Source organism: Cibotium barometz, chromosome 13 (genome assembly GCF_041138505.1).
Source record: "Cibotium barometz isolate CiBa-2024 chromosome 13, ASM4113850v1, whole genome shotgun sequence".
NCBI classification, from domain to species: Eukaryota; Viridiplantae; Streptophyta; class Polypodiopsida; order Cyatheales; family Cibotiaceae; genus Cibotium; species Cibotium barometz.
Window position 1 is genome coordinate 42303631 of NC_141058.1, and position 24320 is coordinate 42327950.

At 43.6% G+C, this 24320-nt stretch overlaps 1 protein-coding gene across 1 annotated transcript in view; it reads right to left on the reverse strand.

Moving 5' to 3' along the window:
• LOC147632700 (cycloeucalenol cycloisomerase-like) overlaps positions 1-21008 on the reverse strand; it is a 58386-nt gene extending 37378 nt beyond the window's left edge. The window contains exons 1-7 of the mRNA XM_086807528.1: positions 20898-21008; positions 20595-20749; positions 20076-20209; positions 19711-19794; positions 18117-18158; positions 17904-18014; positions 15971-16165 (exon numbers count right to left, since the gene is read on the reverse strand). Coding sequence (XP_086663654.1) covers positions 15971-16165; positions 17904-18014; positions 18117-18158; positions 19711-19794; positions 20076-20209; positions 20595-20691 — 663 coding nt within the window. The 5' untranslated portion in view covers positions 20692-20749; positions 20898-21008. The remainder of the gene's footprint in view (positions 1-15970; positions 16166-17903; positions 18015-18116; positions 18159-19710; positions 19795-20075; positions 20210-20594; positions 20750-20897) is intronic.
• Between the last annotated feature and the right edge of the window lie 3312 nt (positions 21009-24320).

Here is a 24320-nt window from a genome sequence, read left to right on the forward strand (position 1 = left end):
TACCATTCGGGCATCGAATTGCACCCGAAACACACCCTTCAACAACTCATAGCATCTGCTCTTGCTACGGAGCAATTGGTGCTTAAAATTAAGCAAGATCATGGAGGTTCTAAGGGTAAAGAGAGGGCTACCCCAAACCTGCATAAAGGTGGACAAGCTCCTAAAAAGAACTTTCGGGAAGCCCAAAAGGGAAGTAAAGCTGAAAATACCCCATCCAACGACATTGGACCAAAGAAGAAGAAGTTTGGCGTGACTCCCGAGCAAAGGGAGCAATATGCAAAAGAGGGGAAATGCTTTTCGTGTGGTAGTAAAGAGCATATGTTTAGGCAATGTCCTCCCCGCAAGAAAAAGCAAGAGGATAAACAACCTAAGGCTAAGGTGCATGCCATTCCCGATATACAAGGTAGCATTGAGCATGATGGCAAAGAAAGGGTGGTATGCAAAGCTTGGAGGCAAATCAAGGATCAGCCTGCCTTGTTTATGTTTGATGAGTGTGCGACAAATAACTTCATCTCTACACAGATGCCAGCCACCTTGGGCATAGAGATTGGGGACATGGGACCCCAAATTGAGGCAGAGGCCACTTTTGTTGGCAAAGAGGTGCAGGTGACTCCTCTTATTGGGAAGTTGCGCATACATATACAGTGCTATTTGGATCATGAGCATTTCTTGATTGCTCCTCTGAATGGATGTGATGTATTGCTTGGTAAGCCTTAGCATCATAGGCTTGAGCCCCGCAAAGAGTACAAGACAAACAAGATTACCTTTATGCATAAAGGTCGCATGCATGTCATTGATGCTAGCAAAGAGGGAGATTCCATCCCAGTTGTATCACACATCCAAATTAATAAGGCAATCAAAACGAGTCTTTCCGCGTACTTGGTTTTTGTTTGTGATAAAATTGAGCAAAGTAATGTGAATGTGGATGTATTGACTCAAGAAAGGCTGAATTTTCTTAATACATATAAAGATTGTTTTGCCGATGCCTTGCCAGGAGAACTACCTCCTGAGAGACCGAAATAGAAAAAGACTCCAAAACAACCCCCATTGCCAAAATCTTTGGATCTCACCCGTCCCGTCTCCAGGCTCGGGACTGGGTCCTGGCGGCTCTGCCCTCCGACCTCGCTCTACACTTTCGAGATGTCAGGTTGCTTGGAAGAGGTTTCTTCCAAGTGGATTTTGATTCTGAGGACGCAACCTCAGAGGTTTTGAAAGGCAGCCCTTTGCCATTGGGCCCGAGGAAGATATTCTTTCTTCCCTACTCCAGCCATTTTGACCCTGTTGAGGAAGACCGAAACCGTTTCCCGATTACTCTCAGATTCCCAGGTCTTCCTCGCGCATATTGGCCTATGTTAGAGGCCATCGGGTCTGCCTTTGGGCTTGTTCTTCAAGTGCCCCCCCTTCACGCCTTGCCGACATCTTCTGCCCAGGTGGTCACTACCTCGGCGGATGTTGTCCCCAGGGTCATGGTTCTTACCCGTGACATTGAGCTCTTTGAGGACTATGTTTTGCTTCCGGGTCCTTGTGGCCCTTTGAAGCAACGTATGGAGATTGCAGGTAAACCCGATCAATGCCGGGTTTGTCACCAACAGGGTCACTTTGCTCGAGATTGTCCTCGCGCTCGAGGTCACAGGAGGCCTCGTGAGCGGGCCTCTCAAGCGCCACCACCATTGGTTCCTTCTGGTCCTTCAGTCCGCCAGGTGTGGCGAGCTCTCTCTCGCCCGCCTCCCTAGTGCGATTGATGGGAAGGCTTCCTCGGATCATGTACAGATATATGATGTTTCTGGTCAGAGGGATGTGTCAGCTTATGCATCTTTGCAGAGAGATGATATCTCAAATCAAGATGACTTTGTGGAGTCCTCTCTACTTGGAGGAAGCGATATGCAGAATGTTCAGCACAGTGGGGATCATGTATTGCAAGATTTTGAGCATGATGCCATTGCCCTTGATGCCCCGCAAGGCGAACAGGTTTCTCGTACATATGCAGGCACGGTGCAAGGCCTCGGACAAGGGCATGTCAGTGGACTTTGCCCCGTGGATTTTCTCGTCCTCCAACATTATGAGAGGCGTCCTCAGGCTGCCCATCGTCTTCTTAGATCGGGGGTCAAACCCTCCTCTCTTCCATGAGAATCGTCTCATGGAATGTTCAGGGCCTTGGAGCGCTTCCCACCCATGGTAAGAAGCGCTTTCTGAAGGACCAGCTTCACCCTGCTGTTACAGGAGGGCCTATGGATGTGCTTTTGTTGCAGAAAAAAATTGGATAGATCTCAGTGTGGCAAAGCTGGTAAGATGCTTTCTGGCCACACGTTCTGGTCCTCGGCAGTTGGGACTAGAGGGGGTGTTTGTATTTCAGTGTGGCAGCATCTATTATACCTCATGTTATTGGGCACGGTGTTATCATCCCTGCTAGAGCGCAGTGGATCTTGATCATGCATGAGGGTCAAAAATTGGGAATCTTGAATATCTATGCACCTAACGTGAGAGGTGAAAGGGTGGCCTTTTGGGACACCATTACAAATGTCATTCCCCAAGTTGATCATTGGATAGTGGGAGGAGATTTTAATATGGTTGAGCAACCTTCTGACAAGAAGGGTGGACGCGAAGGGGGTTTACACCCTTTGGAGTGAGCCTCATGGGAGAGGTTCACGCTTTCCTTTTTTGGCAGGGATTGCTGGACTGAGGATGACTTCCAGAGAAGGCCAAATTCCTTATTTTCTCTTGGCACAACCGCAGGAGCGGGGATAAGAGCATCTTTGCACGTCTCGACAGGTTTTATGTCGATGATTGGTCCTTGGACAGAGGAGGCACCATTGCTATTATGCCTGGCACCACCAAATCCGATCATTGCCCCGTCGTTTTGTGTCTCAGGGAGCCTCGGGCTCACTCGGCCTCTACTCTCTTTATCTAGATGCTGACATTTCTCTTGAGATCAGAGAGAGATGGAGATCTTGTGACGGTCCTGATCCTCATCGTAATATTGCGCTAGCTCTTGAGAGGACCAGCCATCATTATCATAGCATTGCCTTGTCTAAGAAGGAGGCTCTGGACAAGGAGAGAGCTATTAGGCGTAGGATTACTCCTCTTCAGAGGGAACATGAAAAGCATCCACATGCGACTTGGATTACAGACCTCTTGACCACAGTTAGAGCAGAGCTGTAGTTGGCCATGGACAGGAGGGCTGAGTTCACCTTTCATGCGAACGAGGCCTTTTGGACTCAGATGGGTGGCAGATGCAACAAGAGTTTTTTTCAACACACAGGCCTTCCCAAAGTAGGGATTCTATGAGGTACTTGCAGGATTCACAAGGTGAGGTTCAGATTGAGCCTGATAAGGTGAGGGGTATTGCTTCAGAATTTTATCGGTCTTTGTTGACTACAGAGGTGCCCTCCCCTCAGAGAGATGTGGCACGGCAGAAAGTTTGGGAGTGCATGCATAGGCTCATCTCAGATGCTATGTGTTCTTCCCTGGATGCCCCTTTCTCGAAGGATGAATTCCTTCACGCACTGCATGCTCTTTCCAGTGGTTCTTCACGCCCAGGGGATGATGGTCTTTCTCCCGCCTTCTTTATTCTTTTTTGGGATCATATTGGAGATGTTATCACTGTCGCCCTTCAGGAAATGTGGTTGTCGGGTATGATGCCTCCATACCTCACGCAGGGGCTGATTCACCTTATACCCAAGAGTGGGGACAAGACTGACATCAAGCAATGGAGGCCCATCACCCTCCTTGGATCTGCATATAAATTCTTAGCTAAAGCCTTGAGTATAAGGTTGCAACCGATTCTCCAAACGACTATCCATGATACCCAGAATGGGTTCCCCCAAGGAAGGAGTATATTTGATAACATCTTTTCTTTCTAGGAAGCTATCGAGTGGGCACCCGGCAAAGTCTAGTCAGCAGCCTCTTGCCATTCTTTTGCTTGATTTTGAAAAAGCTTATGATAGAGTGGATTGGGATTTTTTGGAGGGCACTATGGCACACATGGGGTTTTCCCAAAACTGGATCAGAGGTGTGTCTTGCCTATACAGGGAGGCTCATAGCACTGTTTTAGACTGTGGGGGCGCGGTGAGCGTTTTCAGATTTCCCGTTCAGTGAGGCAGGGCTGTCCCCTCGCCCCTTTACTGTACCTCATTGTAGCTGAGGCTATGAGCAGGTTTCTTCGGGCTGCCCCTGGTGTTGTGGGTCTTAGGCTGCCTTTATGTACGAAGGAAGAGTTTTTGGACTCTGAGTTAGCAGATGATACGGTGTTGTTCCTTGAGGCTTCACATGCTTGTTTATGTGTTTTCCGGACAGCCTTGGAGGCCTTTTGTTTGGCAGCACGAACTACCATCAATTGGCATAAGTCTGATGGTTTTTGGATCAGTGATTCTCCTCTTGCAGATTGGGGTACAGATCGTGGTTTTACTTGGATTGAGAGAGGATGCTCTGCCACATACCTTGCTTGTCAGGTGGGCGTTGACATCTCCCCTACACAACAGTTTGCTCCAGTGCTCTTAAGCATTAAAAGCAAACTTCATCACTGGAGTAGGAGGAAGCTCGACTTGGCCTCTAGAGCTTTGGTGGTTAACCAAGTTTTGCTAGCCACGACTTGGTTTATCGCTTCGTGCTGGATTTTTCATAAGGGCTGCATTGGCCAGCTTCGTCGCCTTATTCGAAACTTTCATTGGTCAGGGCTTGATGGAAATGCACACACCAGGGCTAGAGTTGCTTGGAAACCATTATCAAGCCTAAGCAGGAAGGGGGATTGAATATCATTGACCCTGAGGTGCAATGTAAGGCTTTGCTGTGTAAGCTGGTTGTTAGGGGCTTTCTTCCAGGCACTGAGCCGTGGAAGGACTTTCTCATGCAGCAGATCACGAAGTGTGTCCCTGTTCGCAGAGGTGACTGGACTCTCAGCTCACGCTTTATTTTTTCGGATGCAGTTCACCGCTCCCCTTCATCCCCCCTGGTTAGGTCCCTCCTACGGGCCTCGGACTGCCTGAGGAGTTTTTTGGTACACATCCCCCTGTGTTCAGTGGAGGAAGTTAACCGACAGCCCATTCTGTGGAATGCCTTGATCTTAGATGTGCATGGTAGGCCTCTTGGGGCAGCTATGCATATTCTTTGGGCTGGTTGGGAGGCCCTTTGCCCTACAGTGTTGGCTTGGAAGAGGTTTCAGAGCCTCACAGAGGTACGAAGATTGGATCTCACGCAACATTTGAGAGGCTCTAGTCGGAGGATTGCACAGATTGATGCAGCCATTCCCAACCACTGGATTACTGGATCTTTCTTGGAAGACTGTCATCATTCTTGGTTTGGGGTTTTTTCTCGGATAGGTGTTCCTCTTCAGGTTATGGGTCTCCCCTTGCCTGAGAGTATATTTTGTCCCGGCGGGTACCGAGGGAAAAGAGTTCCTAGGTCTCCTAGCCGGTGCTTCAAGCAAAATTCAAGGTAGACACACCACTTACACAGCCAATATGAAATTGCCTTTTTAACAGATTCAGTTATCTTTAAAACAATCTTTCAATGAAACCATAGTATTACTAATTATAATCCTCCAAAATATCTAGTCCATTGTTTTACAAAAATTATCATCCGGACTCTCCGTTGAAGACCAGCTGGTCAACCAACGAGATCCAATATCAAAATCCAATTCACAAAAATAATTCCTTTCCAGTTCATCCATATCTTCCTCAACATACGCATAGGTATCCTAGAAACTGTGAGCCCATGCATCACCTAGTCAGAACCCTCTAGGATCCTACTTAGGTGTCCTAGAACTTCACTCAGGGACCGCTTCGTCGGTCCTCGCCCATCGTATCGAAAGCCCACCATTTTAAGCATACCAAGGCTGGTCAAGACCTCGGCAGGCTTTGCCACACGCGAGAGACGTCCCTCGATGACTCCCCTCTAGCTGTTTTGCAACGAATCTCTCCTTAGTTAAATCACGGCCAAACGCTCTCCAGCATTCTAGCGTAAAACAGTCCTTTTTTAAAAAAACTAGAGTTTCTATGCAAGCAGAATTCCCGATTTTGATTCCACAAAACCGTTTTTGCCACAATCTAGATTTTCTTAATGAGAATCACTAGTCTCATCAAGATAATCTACCCATCAATTTCGTTGAATTTCTAACTTAATTCTTGGTGATTTAGGTTAAAGGAAAGCTTCTCTAATTCAGCGGTAGTCTATTCTTTGTATCGAAGATTTGAAATTGATTCACGAGGTTTTTGCTTGATTCAGATTCGAGAGATGGGCAAGTAATTTACTGGGTTCCATTCTCACGGTCATGGTCTAACAAAAAATTATTCGGTTTACTTCTAACTTTGATTCCTAAGGATTTTCTTTAGATAAGTTAACGGTAACTTCTAACCGTAAGGAAAATTCTAACTTTATGAAATTCGTTCCTTCCTAGCCACAATAGAATTAAAGAAATAGTTCTATATGAGAATAATGAGATTTTATAAAAATACTCTTCTTCCAATAATCCAATTTTGAGTATATATCATTTTGTTGATTTATCCACATATAAATATCTTAAAATATTATTTCCATCAATTTGATGTTCAAAATTACTATACCCTAATTTCCTACATGAAATTATGGTGAAAACTCTTATTTTAATATCAAAATTAATTTAGGTCTTTTTCTACTTAAATACAATGAAAATTCCTCTTAAATAAGTAAAAATATCCATATTTCAGAATATGCCAAAAATTCCTCCTTTAACATTTAAATGTTTGAATCCCGAATGTCATGGGAACTCCTCTTTTTACATCTAAATTCTTATGCATAAAAATAAATTTATCAAAAGTTTTCTCTTTTCTCTTAATTACATAATTATTCATTAAATACTAAAAAGTATTTTTCATGAATATGATAAAAATCATTCTTTTTGTATAAAATATCTAAACCTAGAATATGAAAGGAATTCCTCTTTTTCTTTTATTCAAAATATGCATAAAGTTAAGATTTATTGTTTTTTTCTGAAAATTTTTGCCATAGCTTCGCTGCAATTACTAATAATATTCAATTTTCTAATTGAATGCAAATATGATAGAAACTCTTCTTTTATACTTGAAATTAAATTATGTATACTTAGCATAAATATAATCATATTTATAAGCATAATTATGATTATTTTCCTTGATTAAACTAAATTAACCATTCCTCATTTCTAAAATTGTTAGTATATTCCTCTATCAATTTAGAATGAGTTAATGTGATTTTTCCTACTCATAATCAAGCTAAAAAGAATTAACCATTATTTTTACTAAATAAAAATCATGAAAATATCAATCCTCATTCTCTAGCTCATCAAGCCATGAGATTAGATTAAAATAAGAGATTATTATTGAACAATGAATGTGAAAACATGTGAATCGGGATGTGAATGAACGATAAGGGACGTGAATGAATGTGTTAGAATGTGAATCGGGATGTGAATGAATGAGATGTGATGTGAAATGGATGTGATAAGATGCGATGTAAACTGGATAGATGTTAATATATGTGAAGTGATGAGATGTATGGGTAGATGCAAGTAGATATAATCTGATGAGGATAAATGAGGAAATAAGTGATGAGTTAGAAAAAGATGTGATTAGATAAGAATGGGAATACTTATGAAATGAATGCGGATTGGTGTGTGGGTAATGTGGATTGACGTGAATGGATGTATGGATGATGTGGATTGATGTGTGCGTGAAGTGAATTGACGTGCGGATTGATGTGGATGGATGGATGAGTGGATAATGTGGATTGATGTGGATGATGTGGATGGATGTATGGAATTTCGTGCCTAAGGGCTCAAGGGGACTAGTCCATGTCCTCTCTGTGTCCACTTTGACGACATGGTTAGTTAGTACGAAAGGTACGATACGGTACGGTACGATAAAATACGGTACTAATTGGTACCTTAAAATTTTTTGAGGTACGGTACGATATTAGTACGTTTTTTAAAAAAAATACTTCCTAAACTTAAAAATTATAGACAAGAAGTTACAAAATAGTAGAACCATGAACATAATGTCATTATGCCATTAGAGTACAAAATTGCTACAAAAGGATAGGCCAAAAACTCATGGCATGGGCGACCGCCAACATGCGTACATACATGATACTACATACTACAATACATCATCGATGGGCTAGAAGGAGATAGATGCCCAATGCCTAGAGAGCTATATAACATATCAAAAGTCTACATCATCACCAACATCTGCATGATCATCAACATGATCACTACTGGAGTGTCCATCAAGAGAGTTCTCTGAAGAGGACTCTTCGAAGGTGGACGAGACACTCTGGGGATCATTCTCGCTAAGTAGGTTGCCATCATCATCAAACAAGGGCTCTCTAGGCAGTGGGGTATCATCATGAGGGGGCAATGGAATATCATCATGAAGGCGGGGATTGGAGCTCGAGGATCCCCGCCTCACATATGTGAGGAGGCCACCCTTTGCCGATGTCGAGGGCGGAGGCCTATGAACTCCAACTGCTCGGCCCCGTCCATGCTGACTCCTGGTGCTGCGAGTATCTGCTGCCACAAGCTCACTATAGAGCTCCATGAAGATTGCCTCCTCCTCCTCATCAGGTTGTTGATTGACACTTGCAAAGTTTTCACTCGTCAAGGTGAAAGTGTCAACATTGACCTACACATTAAGGCACAAAAGTTAGAGTCTGTACAGTGTACACAAAACTTAAAAGTTATGAGTCATGACAAGTTAGAGTCTAGACTTGTCACTTACTTGCTTGGGACTACCCATACTAAGAATGCCCTGCATCATGCGCAAGTTAGTGCGGCAGTAGAACAACCGCTCCAACTGTCGTGTGCTCAGTCGATTGCGTATCCTCGTGTGTATGAGAGAATAGGAACTCCAGTTCCTCTCACATGAACCCGAAGAACAACCTTAAGGCTATGGGTTGGAGATGCTCTAGTCCATACCCAAAATTGTCCCACCAAAAAAGGGGCTTCACAAGTGACTCCCTCCTCCAGCAAGTGGAAGACGAAAAGGAGGTTTGACCTCTCTGATCAACATAGCAGCCCAACTCCTCTAGAAAGGCATTGTGCTCATCAACCGGCACAGCTCGAAGCATATATGCATCCCGATCTTGCCGAAGCTCCCTATCGGTGCAAACTACTGGAGACTTGTAGGCTGGATGTACCAATGCTGCAAACCCGTGGATTGGTTTGTGCATCCACCTCCATCTCTTCTGTGCAATCTCCATGATTTGTGCTCGCTCCTCAGATGTAATGTCTGTGCAAGCCTCCAACTCCACAAGGGCAGCTCTAAAGAAGTGGACAAGAAGGCCCATGGTGGACCCCTCGCAATCTGTCATCCGCAAGAGCCTATAGAATGGAGTCATAGCAATGACAATTGCTCGGACTCTAGCCCAAAATCTCTCCTCTAGGCAAAAGCGTTGCATGGCTTTGGCCTCTTCAGTGACGTGCTCATCCCAATCGTTCCACATGGTGGAAACAACTGTCTGGCGAAGGGCGGGCCTCACATCGTATAGACACTCCAAAACCAGCCACATGTAGGCAAAGCGGGTGGCCGATGGCTTCTTCAAGTCAAGCTTGCTATGCTCACGAAACATAGCAAGCACCTTCACCTTTAGCATGAAGAAGTTGACAATAGATGTAGCTTGTTGCACAATCCTCTTCACCCAGCCGAGCTTCGCCACATCCTCCATGAGTAAGTCAATGCAATGACTCGCACATGGAGTCCACACAATGGTGGGGAATTCCTCCTCAAGCAAGCGGCCCATGCGTCGACAATTTGATGCATTGTCGGTGATGACTTGCACCACGTTTTGAGCCCTAACCTACATGGTAGATAAATCATATGAGTTGAGGGCTTTGCACAAATGACAAAATCAACCACACTTAAGTAAAATAATGCTTACCTCTATGATCGCTTGCCTAATATGGCGGTAGATGAAACTCCCGGTTGTCTTTCTCCCCCTTCTCCCGGTGTCAACCGCACGCAAGAAGTATGTGCCAAGCGGGCAAGACACAAGGATGTTGATAATGCCACGCTTCCTTTGATCACTCCATCCATCTGTGAGAATAGAACATCCATACTTCGTCCATGCGGCTCGAATCGGGTCAAGGGCTCGATCAATTCTCTCCTTCTCTTCATCAATCTTCCTTGTGCGCATAGCCGTGTAAGAGACCCCCGTCCACCCCTCACATGGGCCCACATTTGCAATCGCCGTCACCATCTTCTTCCATTGCTCCTTTTGGAGTACATTGAAGGCAAGATTGCATTCAATAATGGTGCGAGCAATCTCTATCTCCGCAAGGCGTTGCCGCTCCTTAAGGAATGCAACCGAACCTCTCACACTACCCGTGACTTGGTGGAGAGAGGGTTGCACCCCTTCACGCTCCACCACCCTTTTGCCTTTTGCCCGGTGCGGAGGCGGACCGTGCATCCGTGGAAGTGGCAGTGGAGGATACACCAATGAAAGAGCCGGTGGCCGCTTCATCATGTGCCGATGGTGGTGCCGGTGGTGGTGCCGGTGCGCGTGTTGATGATGCTCCTCTACTTGAATTTGAGCTGCGGCTCATCTTCCACGAAATGTCATCGGCAATGCTTTGCGGAATCTCCTTGCATGGGGCAACTTGTCCCCCAATCTTCGAAAGGTGTTGGAGAAGCCTTGTTGTTCCACTAGTGTATGACTTGCCGCAATATCGGCATGTCCAATGATGGGAGTTGGACTTCTTGGTGTCCTTCTCCACATTGAGGCAATGCAAATCAAAAGCCTCATGCTTCTCCCGAGGCATGATGGATAAGAGAAGGCCTGAAGCGTGGAGTAGAGGAGAGAGCGTAGAGAAGATGAAGTATGGGAAGAGCTTGGAGGAAGAGAACTTGGAGTAGAGGCTCAAGTGGGATGGAAGGAGCTTGGAGGAGGGTGGAGGAGGGTGGAGGAGAGGCTTGGAGTAGGGCTTGGTGCTTGAGGCTTGCTTGGAGTAGATGGAGGAGAGGCTTGGTCCTTGAGGCTTTTATAGAAGGACTCAAGAGAGATGAAGGCAAACAACCAAAAAAAACGGGCAGAAAACGGCTAGAAAAACGGGCAGAAAACGGCTACTTCCAACGGACAGAAACGGCTACTTCCAACGGACAGAAACGGCTACTTCCAACGGGCAGAAACAGGCGATTTTCGTACCTAATCGTACGGATACGTACGGTACCGTACGGTACGATTCGTACGTACGAATCTGTCCGTACGACGTACGGAACTAAGCTTGTTTGACGATATCCATCATAATCACGCGGTTCTGCTCTGAGCGGGTGAGATCCAAAAATGGACAATCCAAGCTATGATCAAAGGGTGGGAGTGCCTCTAGGCCAGCAGAGTCTGAGAGTAGCATTGTACGTCCATGGTCAGGATGCTTGAGGCATGAGAGTGTGAGCACTGGGAGTAGTGCTATGGATAAAGGGAAAAACAAAGTTGAAGGAATTAGAATTACAGGTTATGAGTCGTCAAGTTCAAAAAGTTTAGATGAGGAACTTGGCATACCCATTTTACGCACACCTGGTGCAAGGCAGGATAGATATGTGCACCACATGCTAGAGTGACAGGTGTTCAGAGTGATCCGCATGCATTGCGGAGATCCCAAAGGGTTAAGTTTACAGGTTGACATATCGTGATTTTGCTATGCATTACGCATATATGACTTCTTTGGTGAAGCATGTGGAACCTACATGCTATACACAAGCTATTGGAAAGCAAGTATGGGAGAAGGCAATGGATGTTGAGATGGACGCATTGGTTCATAATGAAACATGGGATTTGGTTGCATTACCACAAGATAAAAATGTTATTGGTTACAAATGGGTTTACAAAGTGAAATGCAAGTCAGATGGTTCCATTGAGCAACATAAAGCGAGATTGGTAGCTAAGGGCTTTCATGCATAAGCTGTAATCCTGTATGGTTTTCCCGGGTGTTCACTCTACTATGTACAGCTTCGTTGCAACACTCCACCTATGACCTTGTCTCGAGAACCGTCGCAGCATCAAAGAGTCATGCAGCTAAGCCCCGTCGCACTACGCACGGCCCATGCCTTCTTTGCGAGGTCACAGCAGAGCATCAACCCAATGTCCGACCCTCTGGCTGTGGCATCTCAAGCTTTCCCGTGAATCTACAAGGTGGCATCCAACTTGACCCCTACATACCCCAACGAGCATCCACCTAACCCATTGTTCCACCTCTCCTCACTGTGTGGTCGAAGAGAGAGAGAGACGTCAATTGTACAATGGTTTGTCGAACAAAAAGAATGGGTGCTTTAGGTCGAAAAAAGAAATAGTGGCAGACAAGGAGAAAGAAGAGCCCAACGAGCACACCAAGAGGGGGATTGTTGACGCCAAGGAGAAGTGGGGACGCCACCTTATGGTGGGGAAGGAAGATGGTGTCAAGGAGAGAAGAGAGAATCAGTGAGGAGTGAGGACTCCACCCTATGGTGGAAAAGGAAAGAAGATGGTGTCAAGGAGAGAGAAGAGGGAATTGGTGAGGAGAGAGGATAATGAAAAAAAATGTTATGATTGGATGGTGTGTGTACAAGTAAAGAAAAAAGAGGACAAGATGTGCGGTTGGTAAAGAGAGGACGAGAGAAAGAAGATGTGCCTCTGCCTGCCAAGACATTTTTCAAGCGGAAGGTGTTTTTTTTTTCCCTTTTTTCTCTTTTATTTTGTTCATTCAACATTTGGGTCTGTCAGGAGATGGTGTTCAGGCTTATGTTGAAGGTGTTGGAAATCGACACGTACTCGTACCTTGAACTTCTTCTTGGGAGTGATGACCATGGGGGATGGCCAATCACAGTGCTGGATGGGCGAAATGATGTTGGCAGCCTCCATCTTTTCTCTGATACCAACTGTAGAACACTCGTGCCTATGTGCTAGAGACAGAGGGAGAAAGAAAGAAAGAAAGAAAAATTTTATTAACGTCTTCCAAAAGACCGAACTCGGCCTATGAGACAAATCAGTGTACCTGTGTGGGGTATCCTCTGTCATCCCAACAAAATGAAAAAGTACTGAACTAAAAAGCTGAATCTGGGTGGGTGTGCAATAAGTACAATGAGTGGGGGAGGGGATGGAGCTCTACTACTAGGAGAATGCAAAGCTATATGCATGGAGAGAGAGAGAGAAATGAAATGAAATGTTATATTAACGTCTTCAAAAGGCCATAATGACCTATGAGACCAAAAGTTACATCATGGTGGATCTGATATAATGTCTGGATAAAAAAACCCAGAAAATGAAAAATAAAGATGATACTACTAGCACCTAGAAAATGAAACTGGAACTGGAAGGTAAACAGAAACCCTTATGGGGTGTGAATATAGTGAGGGGGGGTACGCTATGGAGGTGAGTGGAATATAGTGAGGGGATACAATATCATGCGGGACGGAGGGGTACACTATGGAGGTGCCTCCATCTCATAATATGTGCCGCATCAGACGCTGGCGGATCTCCTCAATATCCACTGTGGTCAGCACCCTGACTGGGTGTCCCGCATGCCTCGCAAGAATAATCCGAATCCGCCGCTGCAACCTCCGTCTATGCTGGGATGCCCTCCTCCGTAGTCGTGGGCGTCTGGACCACCCAAGCTCAATCGCACGATCAATCAGTGTACCTCTGGTGTGGGCGGTATCCATGTCCTGCTGCTGCTGTGGTCCATCTGGCGCAGTGATGGCTGGACTAAAGAAGTCTGTAATGTGCCTCTGAGTCTGACTCTCTGTGCGCCTAAGCAGGCTATCTTTATGTCTCCGCAGCTCAAGCAAGAACAATCCCAAACACCTCTCGTCCTGGTACCCCATGACTCTGGAAAGTGGTCCAAAACCCTCTCTGAATAAACAGTGGAAACGACCACGTATCTCATAGTATGCGGTACAATGGCATATATAATGCAGCTCTGTCTCTGGCTCCTCATGGCATACTCGGCATATCCTGGCCTCAGCTGATATACCTCTATATCGGCCAATCTCAATCTCAAGCTGGTGTGAGGATGTGCGAATCTAACCAATAGCACATCGTACGGCATGAGACAAGTGTACATCCATGTAACTGGGTCTGATCACAAAACCATCTGCTGTGAGCTGAAGAAAATGCTCTCTGTAGAAAGCCATCTTCGTACCCAGCTCCTCGGTCGGCTGTATCCATGTCCTCCTAATGTCCAGCTGAACTAAATCCTGACAGATGAGTCTGGTAATCTCTGTCCGTGTGAGAGTGAGAGAGGGTGCCTCCAGAGAATACTGGAAGGGAGGCAATCTGTCCATGCTAAAACCATGTGCCTGGAACCAAGATGTCATCTGTCCATACCAACAAGCCGTGTCTCCCTGTAAAGCTAACTGTCGGGAGGACTCCAGGGCGAGGCGTGGATATCTGTCTCGGGGGAGATCCCACAAGCCATGTTAAGAGCCTCAATCACCAGAGGGGCAGCCGCCAGCTCTGCTCGAATAATCTCATGAGGTACCACGGCCTTGGCTCTAATAATCCTAGCAATCATAGATACCAAAGGCCTCTCCATACCTCTCCACCCGCTTGCGTTGTGATGGCCCACTGAAGGTCCCCATATTTGCACTCCATAAAGCATAGCTGATGTCACTAGAGTGTCAAAAAGCCAAAGTTTCGTTCGAGGTTCCTGAAACTGAACCTGCGAACACATCCTCTCCAAACCACCCAGGGCTGCATGTGCTCTAGTCAATCTAGTCTCTGCTGCTCTCCTCATTGAAAACACTGGCCCACTGAATACTACCCCAAGAAATGTATATGCATCTGTATACTCCACAATCTCCTGCCCATATGTGGAAGCTCGTCACCTAACCCACTGTGGCGTGGTGTTAAACACCATAACCTTGGTTTTGCCAAGGTTGACAGACAATCCACTATCATGTGCAAACTCATGTAAAGCATCCAGATGATGCTGCATACCCTCAAGGGAGTCAGAGATCAACACAATATCATCAGCATATAACAATAGTGGGATCCATGTACCTGCTAGCTGGGCTCCTCTGTCCCCCAATCTCTCAATGTAGTCAGAAGCCTCATCCACATACATACCAAACAATGAAGGAGATAACGGGCAACCTTGCTTCACTCCTATAGTGGAGTGAACCAAAGTAGAGACCCCCTCTGGGGTGCGTACCTGTCCTGCAACTGATCTATATAAACCGTAATCCCCCATATGAGAGAGAGAGAGAGGGAGAGAGGGGGGGGGGGGGGGGGGAATCAAACATACACAGTACACACAAGAGTCCTAAAACTACTTTTCTGTATTATGAACGAGAATGAAGTATTACAACTCGAATTCAAGTAAAAGAGATGACTGAAAATGAAGATATCAATTCTCAGCCCCCACTCTGCTGTAGATCTCCTTGACCAGCCTGTACTTCAGAGCCTCTGTAGGCTCTAATCGCTGCGAGTTTGCAGATGGAAATGACGAATTTCATATGCACATATATATAATACATACTGATGCTGGTTGGGCCTGCTGATGTGCTGTCAGCCAGCTCAGAGGACTCTGCATGACCTGGTCCACTGGCAGACTGCCCTGTAGCACTCCGACTGCCACATGGAACCTGTGGCTGTCCTACACCTGTGCATGCTGCCAACAGGCTTTTGCACCTCTCATGTATATAGTGGTATTGTGTAGCACAATAGGGGTATAGTATAGGACACTGATCAAAAAATCCACTCGAATTAGCCCCATCCTACTTCTGTAATACCAACTGCTCGCCAATGAGACTGGCCTGCAGATTGTCTTGAAGACAGCCTACGGCTGCAAGTCCAATCAGCATAAAGGTAGGATATTCTTGAATGGTTACATTTCTATGTACGTTTATTTGTTGCACACCTTTATATTCCCATTTTCCTCTCTTTTTTGTCATACTAATTTTCTAAATTAAAAAAATGCAAGGATGGTAATACAGTTAATCATAATCACAAATATGGATTCACCTTAAATATTTTAATCGATGTTTAAGCTTACCTCAGAGATTGCCCATGATTCAGCAAACGCAGTGGCATAGGATAAAGCAAGTATCCACAAAGCTTCGACCGTCCATCGGACCAACCTCATCGAATCACTCCCAAATGCATGCCTTAGACGCCTGAGGGTAAGGTTGGAGGCTACGTGATAAAATAGAAAGCAGCAGTGTGCCAGGAAAAAAGTGGTCCAAGGCACCTGTAAACATTGTTACCTGTAAGCACAACAATCCCGTAACCTAGCATATCATGACCCTTCAAAGCACAACAGGATTAAGCCAATCATGCCCAAGACAGACTGACTGTGTGTTCAAAAATGAAGTGTAAATGTGCAGCCACAGTTAAAGAGACAAGAGCGAGCAAACTTCAGCTCAATCTTTAGGGCTCTACCCTAAGGCCCCAGCTTAAGGCCTTACCATGATGGCTGTATAATAACATAATGGCATGCATGCATGCATATGTTCCCGGACCACGTGGCCACGTAAGAACTTGTATCCTGGCACACAGGGAAGCACCTCCACAACGATTAATAAAGGCATTTAATATTAGTGATGAGCTGAAAACCCGCACCCCCACTGGACGTACAGCACCTCCGCCTCCCCTCCACATCATCCTCAAAACCTAACCCCCCACATGCTGCTTCTTTGTTCTCTACTTCTTGCCTTACAAGTTGCAATAGGTTGGTGAATATTATGTGGCTTATAGGTTAGTCCCTTCTGTGCTATACTACACAACTACGATGATTATGTTCCCCCAAGTGAGATTTCTAGACCACTCCGTCAAAGCCATTTTTCTATAATTTAAAAACAACTTCAAAGGTGAAGCACCCAAAGTCATGGGTTGGGAATGCCCCGGCGACTTCATTATGCCACTTGGCTGGTGAAGAGGTTGATAAATCTCTATAAGAATGAGAGGATCAAAATGGCCTAGAGGATGTTGAACAGGCATCAAGATCAAGGAATTCACAAATGTGGGTCAAGAGATGCAGGGCACCGCCCTCTCTAAGTGTTGATTGTGAATCCCATCAAAGAGTTGTCATCTTCAAAAACTACCTCTTTTTTTTCCATATATATAGCATTTCTCTTTAATATATATACCTAGATGAATCCGAGAACATGCCCAAATTCACCTTATAAGAATGTGCAATTTATAACCTCGTGGCAGTCATCCACAAGACAATAAACCATCAACTCCATCATGCATAGTATGGACTGGATACTATGACATCCCCACTAACATCATCAGTGCCCAATAGTGGGTGTAGAACTTGTTATCAATATATGCTCCCACACACACACACACACACACACACAAGAGCATACATTCATACAAAGGTCTATGTACTGAGTTTTTGTCAGAGCTCCGGAGATACAAGGCAGACTCAAACATAAGGAAGCCTAGCGATAAGGATCATAACAAATAGAAAGAATTATTACAACAAAAAGGTACTTGATACGGCATATGCACCACTAAAGATAGAAAGAATTAACACAATATCAACTGGCTGCAAGTTGGACGAAAACTTCACAATGTGAAATTTGCATGTCCACTAATACGGCATAAAGATATACCCAAATGAATCCAGGAACATGCCCAAATTTCTCTTTAATGCCCAAATTAATGTGGGTCATGTCGCACTCCTCTCTTAAGTGTTGATTGTGAAGCCCATCAAAGAGTTGTCATCTTCAGACACTACCTCTCCTTTTTTTCATATATATAGCATTTATCTTTAATGTTCTTGAAAAAAAGGTATTCCATCCTACCATAACACTCCGAGCATTTTCTTTGCTTTAACTTGTAAATTATCATCTTCCCGTTAAAAAACACTCCCCTTAAAGATAGATTCATCGCATGATCAGAATTTGAAAACTATTTTAAAAGCCTAGCAAATAATGCCAATCCCTTTTGTGCAGCTCAAATGAAGTTTAGGACTCTACATTGTTAAACCTCCAAGATGGAAATGTATAAGAAGCACCCAGGACTGTGAAGAAATAGTGTGTCCAGAAGAAATTCCCAACGTAGCTAAAGATTGCAATCCACAAGGAAGCCTGCCAATGCATCATGGTAAACCTGCTGGTTAAAAACAGCAGAATCAAAAAGTTCATTGCAGCATACTTTCCATCAGAAGGAAAGATTTAAGTTCCACTGACCTTAAACCAATAGCGATTCCACAAGGGCTTTCCAAGATCCCCCTGATAAACAGACCCACACACAAAAGTTCCAGAAATGAAAGCATCAATATCACATAATACAAACCACATATACTTACACACAGAGATACACCTTACGGCTTATTTTCAGCTCTAGCCTGCGCCTTTTACCATGCATACTTACAAATAGAGCACAACTATCTATATATGCAGGATCTGAACTATATATTGCACTTGGTTCATTCATGTAGCTACCAACCTAGCATGGAACAAAAACAGAAACGGTCGCAGCTGATTGCTAAGCAGCGGAAATGACCTAAAACTAGAAAACAAAAACAGGTAGGAAATGGCAAGTCTTTAACATATTAAATTATACATGGAAAGTAAGAAATTTAAATCAAATAGATACAAGGGAAAAAGCTGAGGAAAAGATATATTAATGTCTATGAAGGCCAAAATGACCTATGAGACCAAATACATTACATGAAGACCATGATAGTATTGAACCAAATCTGTGGTCCAGCATAAGAAAACATTCAATCCGCTAGTAGAATTATGATGCCAAGCCTAAGATACATTCACGTCAAAAATCTGGTTTTATTTTGGATACCGATTTTGGTTTTGATTTTGGTTTTGGATTTGCGAAAATCCTCAATGAGGACTCTACCGTCCTGATAGACTGCCCATTTGCCGTCTTTGTGAGCTGCCTAAACTTTGGCTGCTTCTGCATTCTTCTGCTTGAGTTGCGTTGGAGGGAAGAAACTTGAAGTGAATCTTCACTTGGAAGAGATAGCAAGGAAATTAGAGAAAATCAAAACTTGGCATGAATCTTAATTTGGAGGAGATAGCAAGGAGATTTGGGGGGAAACAAAACTTAGTAGGGAAAATTTGCAGGAAAATCTTGAGAGGAAATTTGAGAATGGGAAAATATGGCAATTGTGACTAGGAAACAGCCATAGCTAGGCTGACAAATTGAATATGATTAATAAGATATTGTGAGGTGACCTTGAGCTATGAAATGTCGTGGACAGGTAGGAGAGTATAATAATGTGATAATGTTTGGTTTCAGCAACAAAGAGGATGTCACCACAAAGAGTACGGCTCAACGGGCTCAGCACTCTACTCCAATCATTCTTGGTGAAGACACACAAGTGGAGCTTACAGCACTATCAAGAAAGACACTGGCATCCCCCACACATGTAGATTCTATTGCAAGCCCACTTGAAGGCAAATGTTACAGAGATCGTATTAAATTCTTTTTTTTGCGATAGAGATCAACCACAAAGCACTCATCCCAAAAGCAAGCATGAAAGTGCACAGCTGAACAATTCCCCATAAAATCCATAGTTGACATGCAATACTTTCTTTGTCCAAGCACAAACTTTACTTTCTTTGTCCAAGCACAACCTTTCATGACAAGGAGCGTACTTCAACTTCATCTGCAAGATGCACAGAACTATACATGCACAAAAAGCCAATAGGAGCTGCTTGTGAGATACAAAACGATACATGCACAAAAAACCAACAGGAGCTGCTCATGAGACACAATTAAGTAAAAAGTACACGTTTGGGTCCATAAGAGTGGATTAATCACCTTTCCAGTAAATAGAACTGGCACAAGGACAGATGGCAATGCCGCTACAAGACCCAGAAGAAAGTATTCTAGCTCTGCAAATTTCTGAAAGTTAACACAATCAAGTGAGTAATCTCGTTTCAAATAGCTTACACTCAACAAGAAAATACATACATGCAGGCATGTATATGTGTGGGTGTGGGTGTGGGTGTGGGTGTGGGTGTGTTCTCTCTCTCTCTCTCTCTCTCTCTCTCTCTCTCTCTCTCTCTCTCCTTTTGGCCTCATAGACGCATTGGGTCTTTTGAAGACGTTTAATATCCTGCTCCCCCCCCCCTCTCTCTCTCTCTCTCACAAAAGACATGGAAGTTTCTCTGCATGATACAAACCTCATATAACCGGTATGGTACAACGATGCCAAGGCATAATGTTAGCCAAAAGGGAGTATAACCTAGAAAGAAGAGTTCCCCCCATCTTTTACTAGGAGTTGGAGCAAGCCACAAACTTTCCGATTTCTTCAAGTCTGCACGAAACAAAGCAGCAACATAGAACTGGAGGGTCAGGCAAGCCCTGCAAACTTAACCAATCATATCAAAAACTTTTCTGTCATTCAGGTTTACTCTCAAAGCAAAAGAAGCTACTGCATATTGAGGATTCCTATGGGCTAGTTTCCTTTGGCACACCCCCACTTTTTTCCCTTGATTTTAAGATTATACTATCAGCATGCTAGAGGGTAAAATCCAGCATGGACACCATGGGCAGCAAAGAGAGGAGTTTGGACAGCTTTTAGGCAAGTCGCCCATGACTTCTCAAGCTAATGGGTCCAATTGGAGATCTACACAGAAATTCTGCAATGGCTGTCATGACAAAAAAGTTTGAGCAATGTAAAGAAGGGGTGATGCATGTACCTGGCAGAGAATCCGAGTTCTGGTCTACAGAAGGCTTTCGTTTTCTGTGATGGGAACCAGATGTTTGGTGTGAGCTGTGGACAGTCATGTCTGGCATCAGATGGCGAGGAGGAAGCCTTTTGCGAGGTCCAAAGGAAGCGCTGCAGCAAGGGGATCTGCATCAATAAACTGTTTGGGTGAGGGAAGACGAGATTTTTTGTTTTCCTCCACCATTTTTTCCTTTGAGAGTGTGTGTGTGTGTGTCTCTCTCTCTCTCTCTCTGCGTTCTGTCAACAAAATGCATCGCAACAGAGGAGAGCTTACCCTCACCGTGACGAGAACAAAACAAGCGAAACGATCCGCTTTCTGATAAGCTTTGCGTGTCACGTGCCCGCTTTTTAAAGGTACTTTTAAATAATATATAACATATATACGTGCCTTGAGGCTTTAAGGCCAGCCGCAAAATCTAGACAAAAGTTCGTCATAAATTGACCAATATTTTTCATTGATTAAAATTCTCCAAGTTACAAGCCACCCCCTTTAACCACTAGAACAACAAGCGCCCAATGTTGCCCTCGCTTTGTAGAGGATATGAGGGGTCCTCACGGAGTACTTTGCTCCCTCTAGTAGTCGCCAAATTTTTTAAAAAAAATTCTTCTTTGTCCCTTGGTGGGTCTCTTCTCTCTCTCTCTCTCTCTCCTAGGTGTGTGTGTAAAAGAGGACACTCTTACGACCTTTCTGCCACCCATCGTGGAGTAGAAATGGCTAGTGCAATTGCCCTTGGGATGACATAGACCCACCCAGGTTCATGCCTCTCCCTCGATTGGTCTCTCTAGATCAACAAAGTCGACATTACACACTAATTCTTCTAGATATCTATGGCATCAAAAGACCTCCCTCCTCGAGATTTACTGTCTTTTTTCTTAGCTAATTTCAAAAATATATTTTGTCTTTAAGGTGAGGCCTTTTGGCTGTTATTCAAAAGTAAAATGGGCTACCTTCTATTTTATATGGTTGGTTGAATTTAACATTAAGCCATGGCCCTCGTACTGGAGGCTTTGAATGCCTTTTTATCCAATCTTATAAAGTTTTTAATAGCAAAAACATAGAGGATAAAGGTTTCACATAAGAGTTTTTTTTAGAGAGGTTCTTTTCTTATGTGTTCGACATGAACCAAGGGCCTTCAGAGGGATGATGCTGTATTACCACCGCTTAAGATGTCTTCCAGCTTATATGCATCTGACATTTGAAGACATGATCGACACTGGATTCTGGAAGTCCCATTCAGCATTTCGTCGAACACTCCGGAAACTCCAGTCCAGACGCAACTTCTACCGATATGAATTCGGTGACCAAGTCTTCCGACCTCGGTAAAGGTTCTGAGGACAGAACCTACATCAAGAAGGGGGGAATGTTAATCCCATTCGGATTAACAACACAATCCTCAATTGAGGACATTAATAAGTGTCATACAAAGGCACTATAAAGGTTATACATTATGAGATATTGGCCACCTAAGGCCTAGTTAGTAAGTTTGTGAACGTCCAAGTGTGAATAAGGGCCAATTGTATATAAGGTATTTTCTCATAATGAAAAGGACACAATCCCCTTTGTGCTATTGAGAGCTCTCCCCTTATGCTTTGTGAGAGAGTGAGAGCATTCTATCATTGTGCCTCCTTCATGCTTGTATGTTTATGCTTATATAAGAGAGTGAGAGAGAGTGTGATTGGTCTATGTGATGGTGTGAGTGACTCCATGGTGACAATGTGGAGGTGGAGCTTAGAGTTTAGAGCTTAGAGGCCTCAAGGGACTCGAGATCGAAGCATTGGTAAGTACCCCACGACGGTTGTGTTCTATTGCTCATCCATTAGGTGAATGGTTTGCAAATTCCAATTTTTATCTAGTTACATTACCAAGAAGAGGAATTTGTTTGACCATTTAACATTGGGAATTTTGCAATTAGAAACTTGTTTAAACATTGTGTGCTTCCTTTGAAGGGGAAAATCAAATTTACCTTTCTTATGAAGATTAAACGCTCTTTATATGGGACAACCTTTAGTTTCGAGGAGTCTAAGTCTTGACTTCCATTTATTGCACCCTTTACACAATGATTCTAGCTTGCTTATGCCCTCCCCCCCCCCTCTCTCTCTCTCTCTCTCTCTCTCTCTCATTTCAAGGAGTCTAAGTCTTGAATTCCATTCATTGCACCCTTTACACAATGATTCTAGCTTGCTTATGCTCTCTCTCTCTCTCTCTCTCTCTCTCTCTCTCTCTCTCTCTCTCTCTCTCTCTCCTTGACTTCCATTTATTGCACCCTTTACACAATGATTCTAGTTTGCTTATGCCTCTCTCTCTCTCTCTCTCTCTCTCTCTCTCTCTCTCTCTCTCTAATTTCAAGGAGTCTAAGTCTTGACTTTCATTTATTGCACCCTTTACACAATGATTCTAGCTTGCTTATGCTCTCTCTCTCTCTCTCTCTCTCTCTCTCTCTCTCTCTCTCTCTCTCTCTCTCTCTCTCTCTCTCTCTCTCTCTCACACACACACACACACACACACACGTGTGTGCATGTGGTTGTACTACGAAGTAATTAGGCCTTCGATATTGAGTGTCCAAAATGCCATATTTTAGCATGGAGCCCATCCACTAAAAGGCAATGATCACCGCTTTAGAACCCAACATTTATTTTTTTTCTATAGGATAAAGAAATCTTAAATCAAATCAAATCTCATCTTTATTTAAATTAAAAAATTTGTTCATAAGTTAGTCATAATCCTGGAATACATTATTTGGTTGTAGTTCAACATCGAGACCATGTGATGGCAAACATGTTGTCAAGCTTGTTTAATATTTCACCTAAGTCAACCATTTCTTTCTAGATAAATCATTCTTGTGTGTTTTATTTATATTAAAGCTATAAAGTTAATGTGGGTCATTTGAACTTTTATGGTTGGTGGTTGATAATGAGTGTACATCCTTATACACTCCTTAAATAAACATATGTCCTACAAAAGTAGACATTGTGTTCACTTCACTTTCTCTAACTTTAAAGTCCTAAAAGTCAAAAAGGCTTTTAACATGTTCATTTATTATAGTGTCATAGCACTAATAGGGGTACTCATTACCTTTGTCATAACATTGTGACAAGTATATTTAAGTGCATAATATATAAAAGAAGCTTTTTGTAGATATAGTCCATTTTCCTTCTATATGTAATATATTTTTAAAAAAACAATAATAATAATCTTATTAGAGAGACGGTATACATGAAACTTTGCTTCCAAATATGTTTAAACATGACTAGAATCTACTAGTATCTTGAAAAGTCTTCATTCATTATAACCTAAAGAGCTCCACTTCACAAAGTAGTCTCCTACTTAATTTTGCCAAATAAACATAATCACACCAAAAAAATAAAATTGCATGAAAGAGTTTGTACCATATGACATATTAATGTATAAAGTAAGAATCCATGTACATTTCAACCTAGCCAAACACTCAAAAAGGGAGTGCATTTCTTTTTTGTAGGAAAAGTATAACAATTACAAGGCATTGCTTTCCTTTTCATCTAGTGCCTATCATCTTTATATATACAAATGTAGGCAATGCATCACCAACCCTCGACTCAAACAAGTTACAAAAACCCATTTACAAAATCATGTCCTATCATCTTTATTTATACGAATGTAGACAATGCATCACCAACCCGAAACTTAAACAAGTTACAAAGACCCATTTGCAAAAGCACG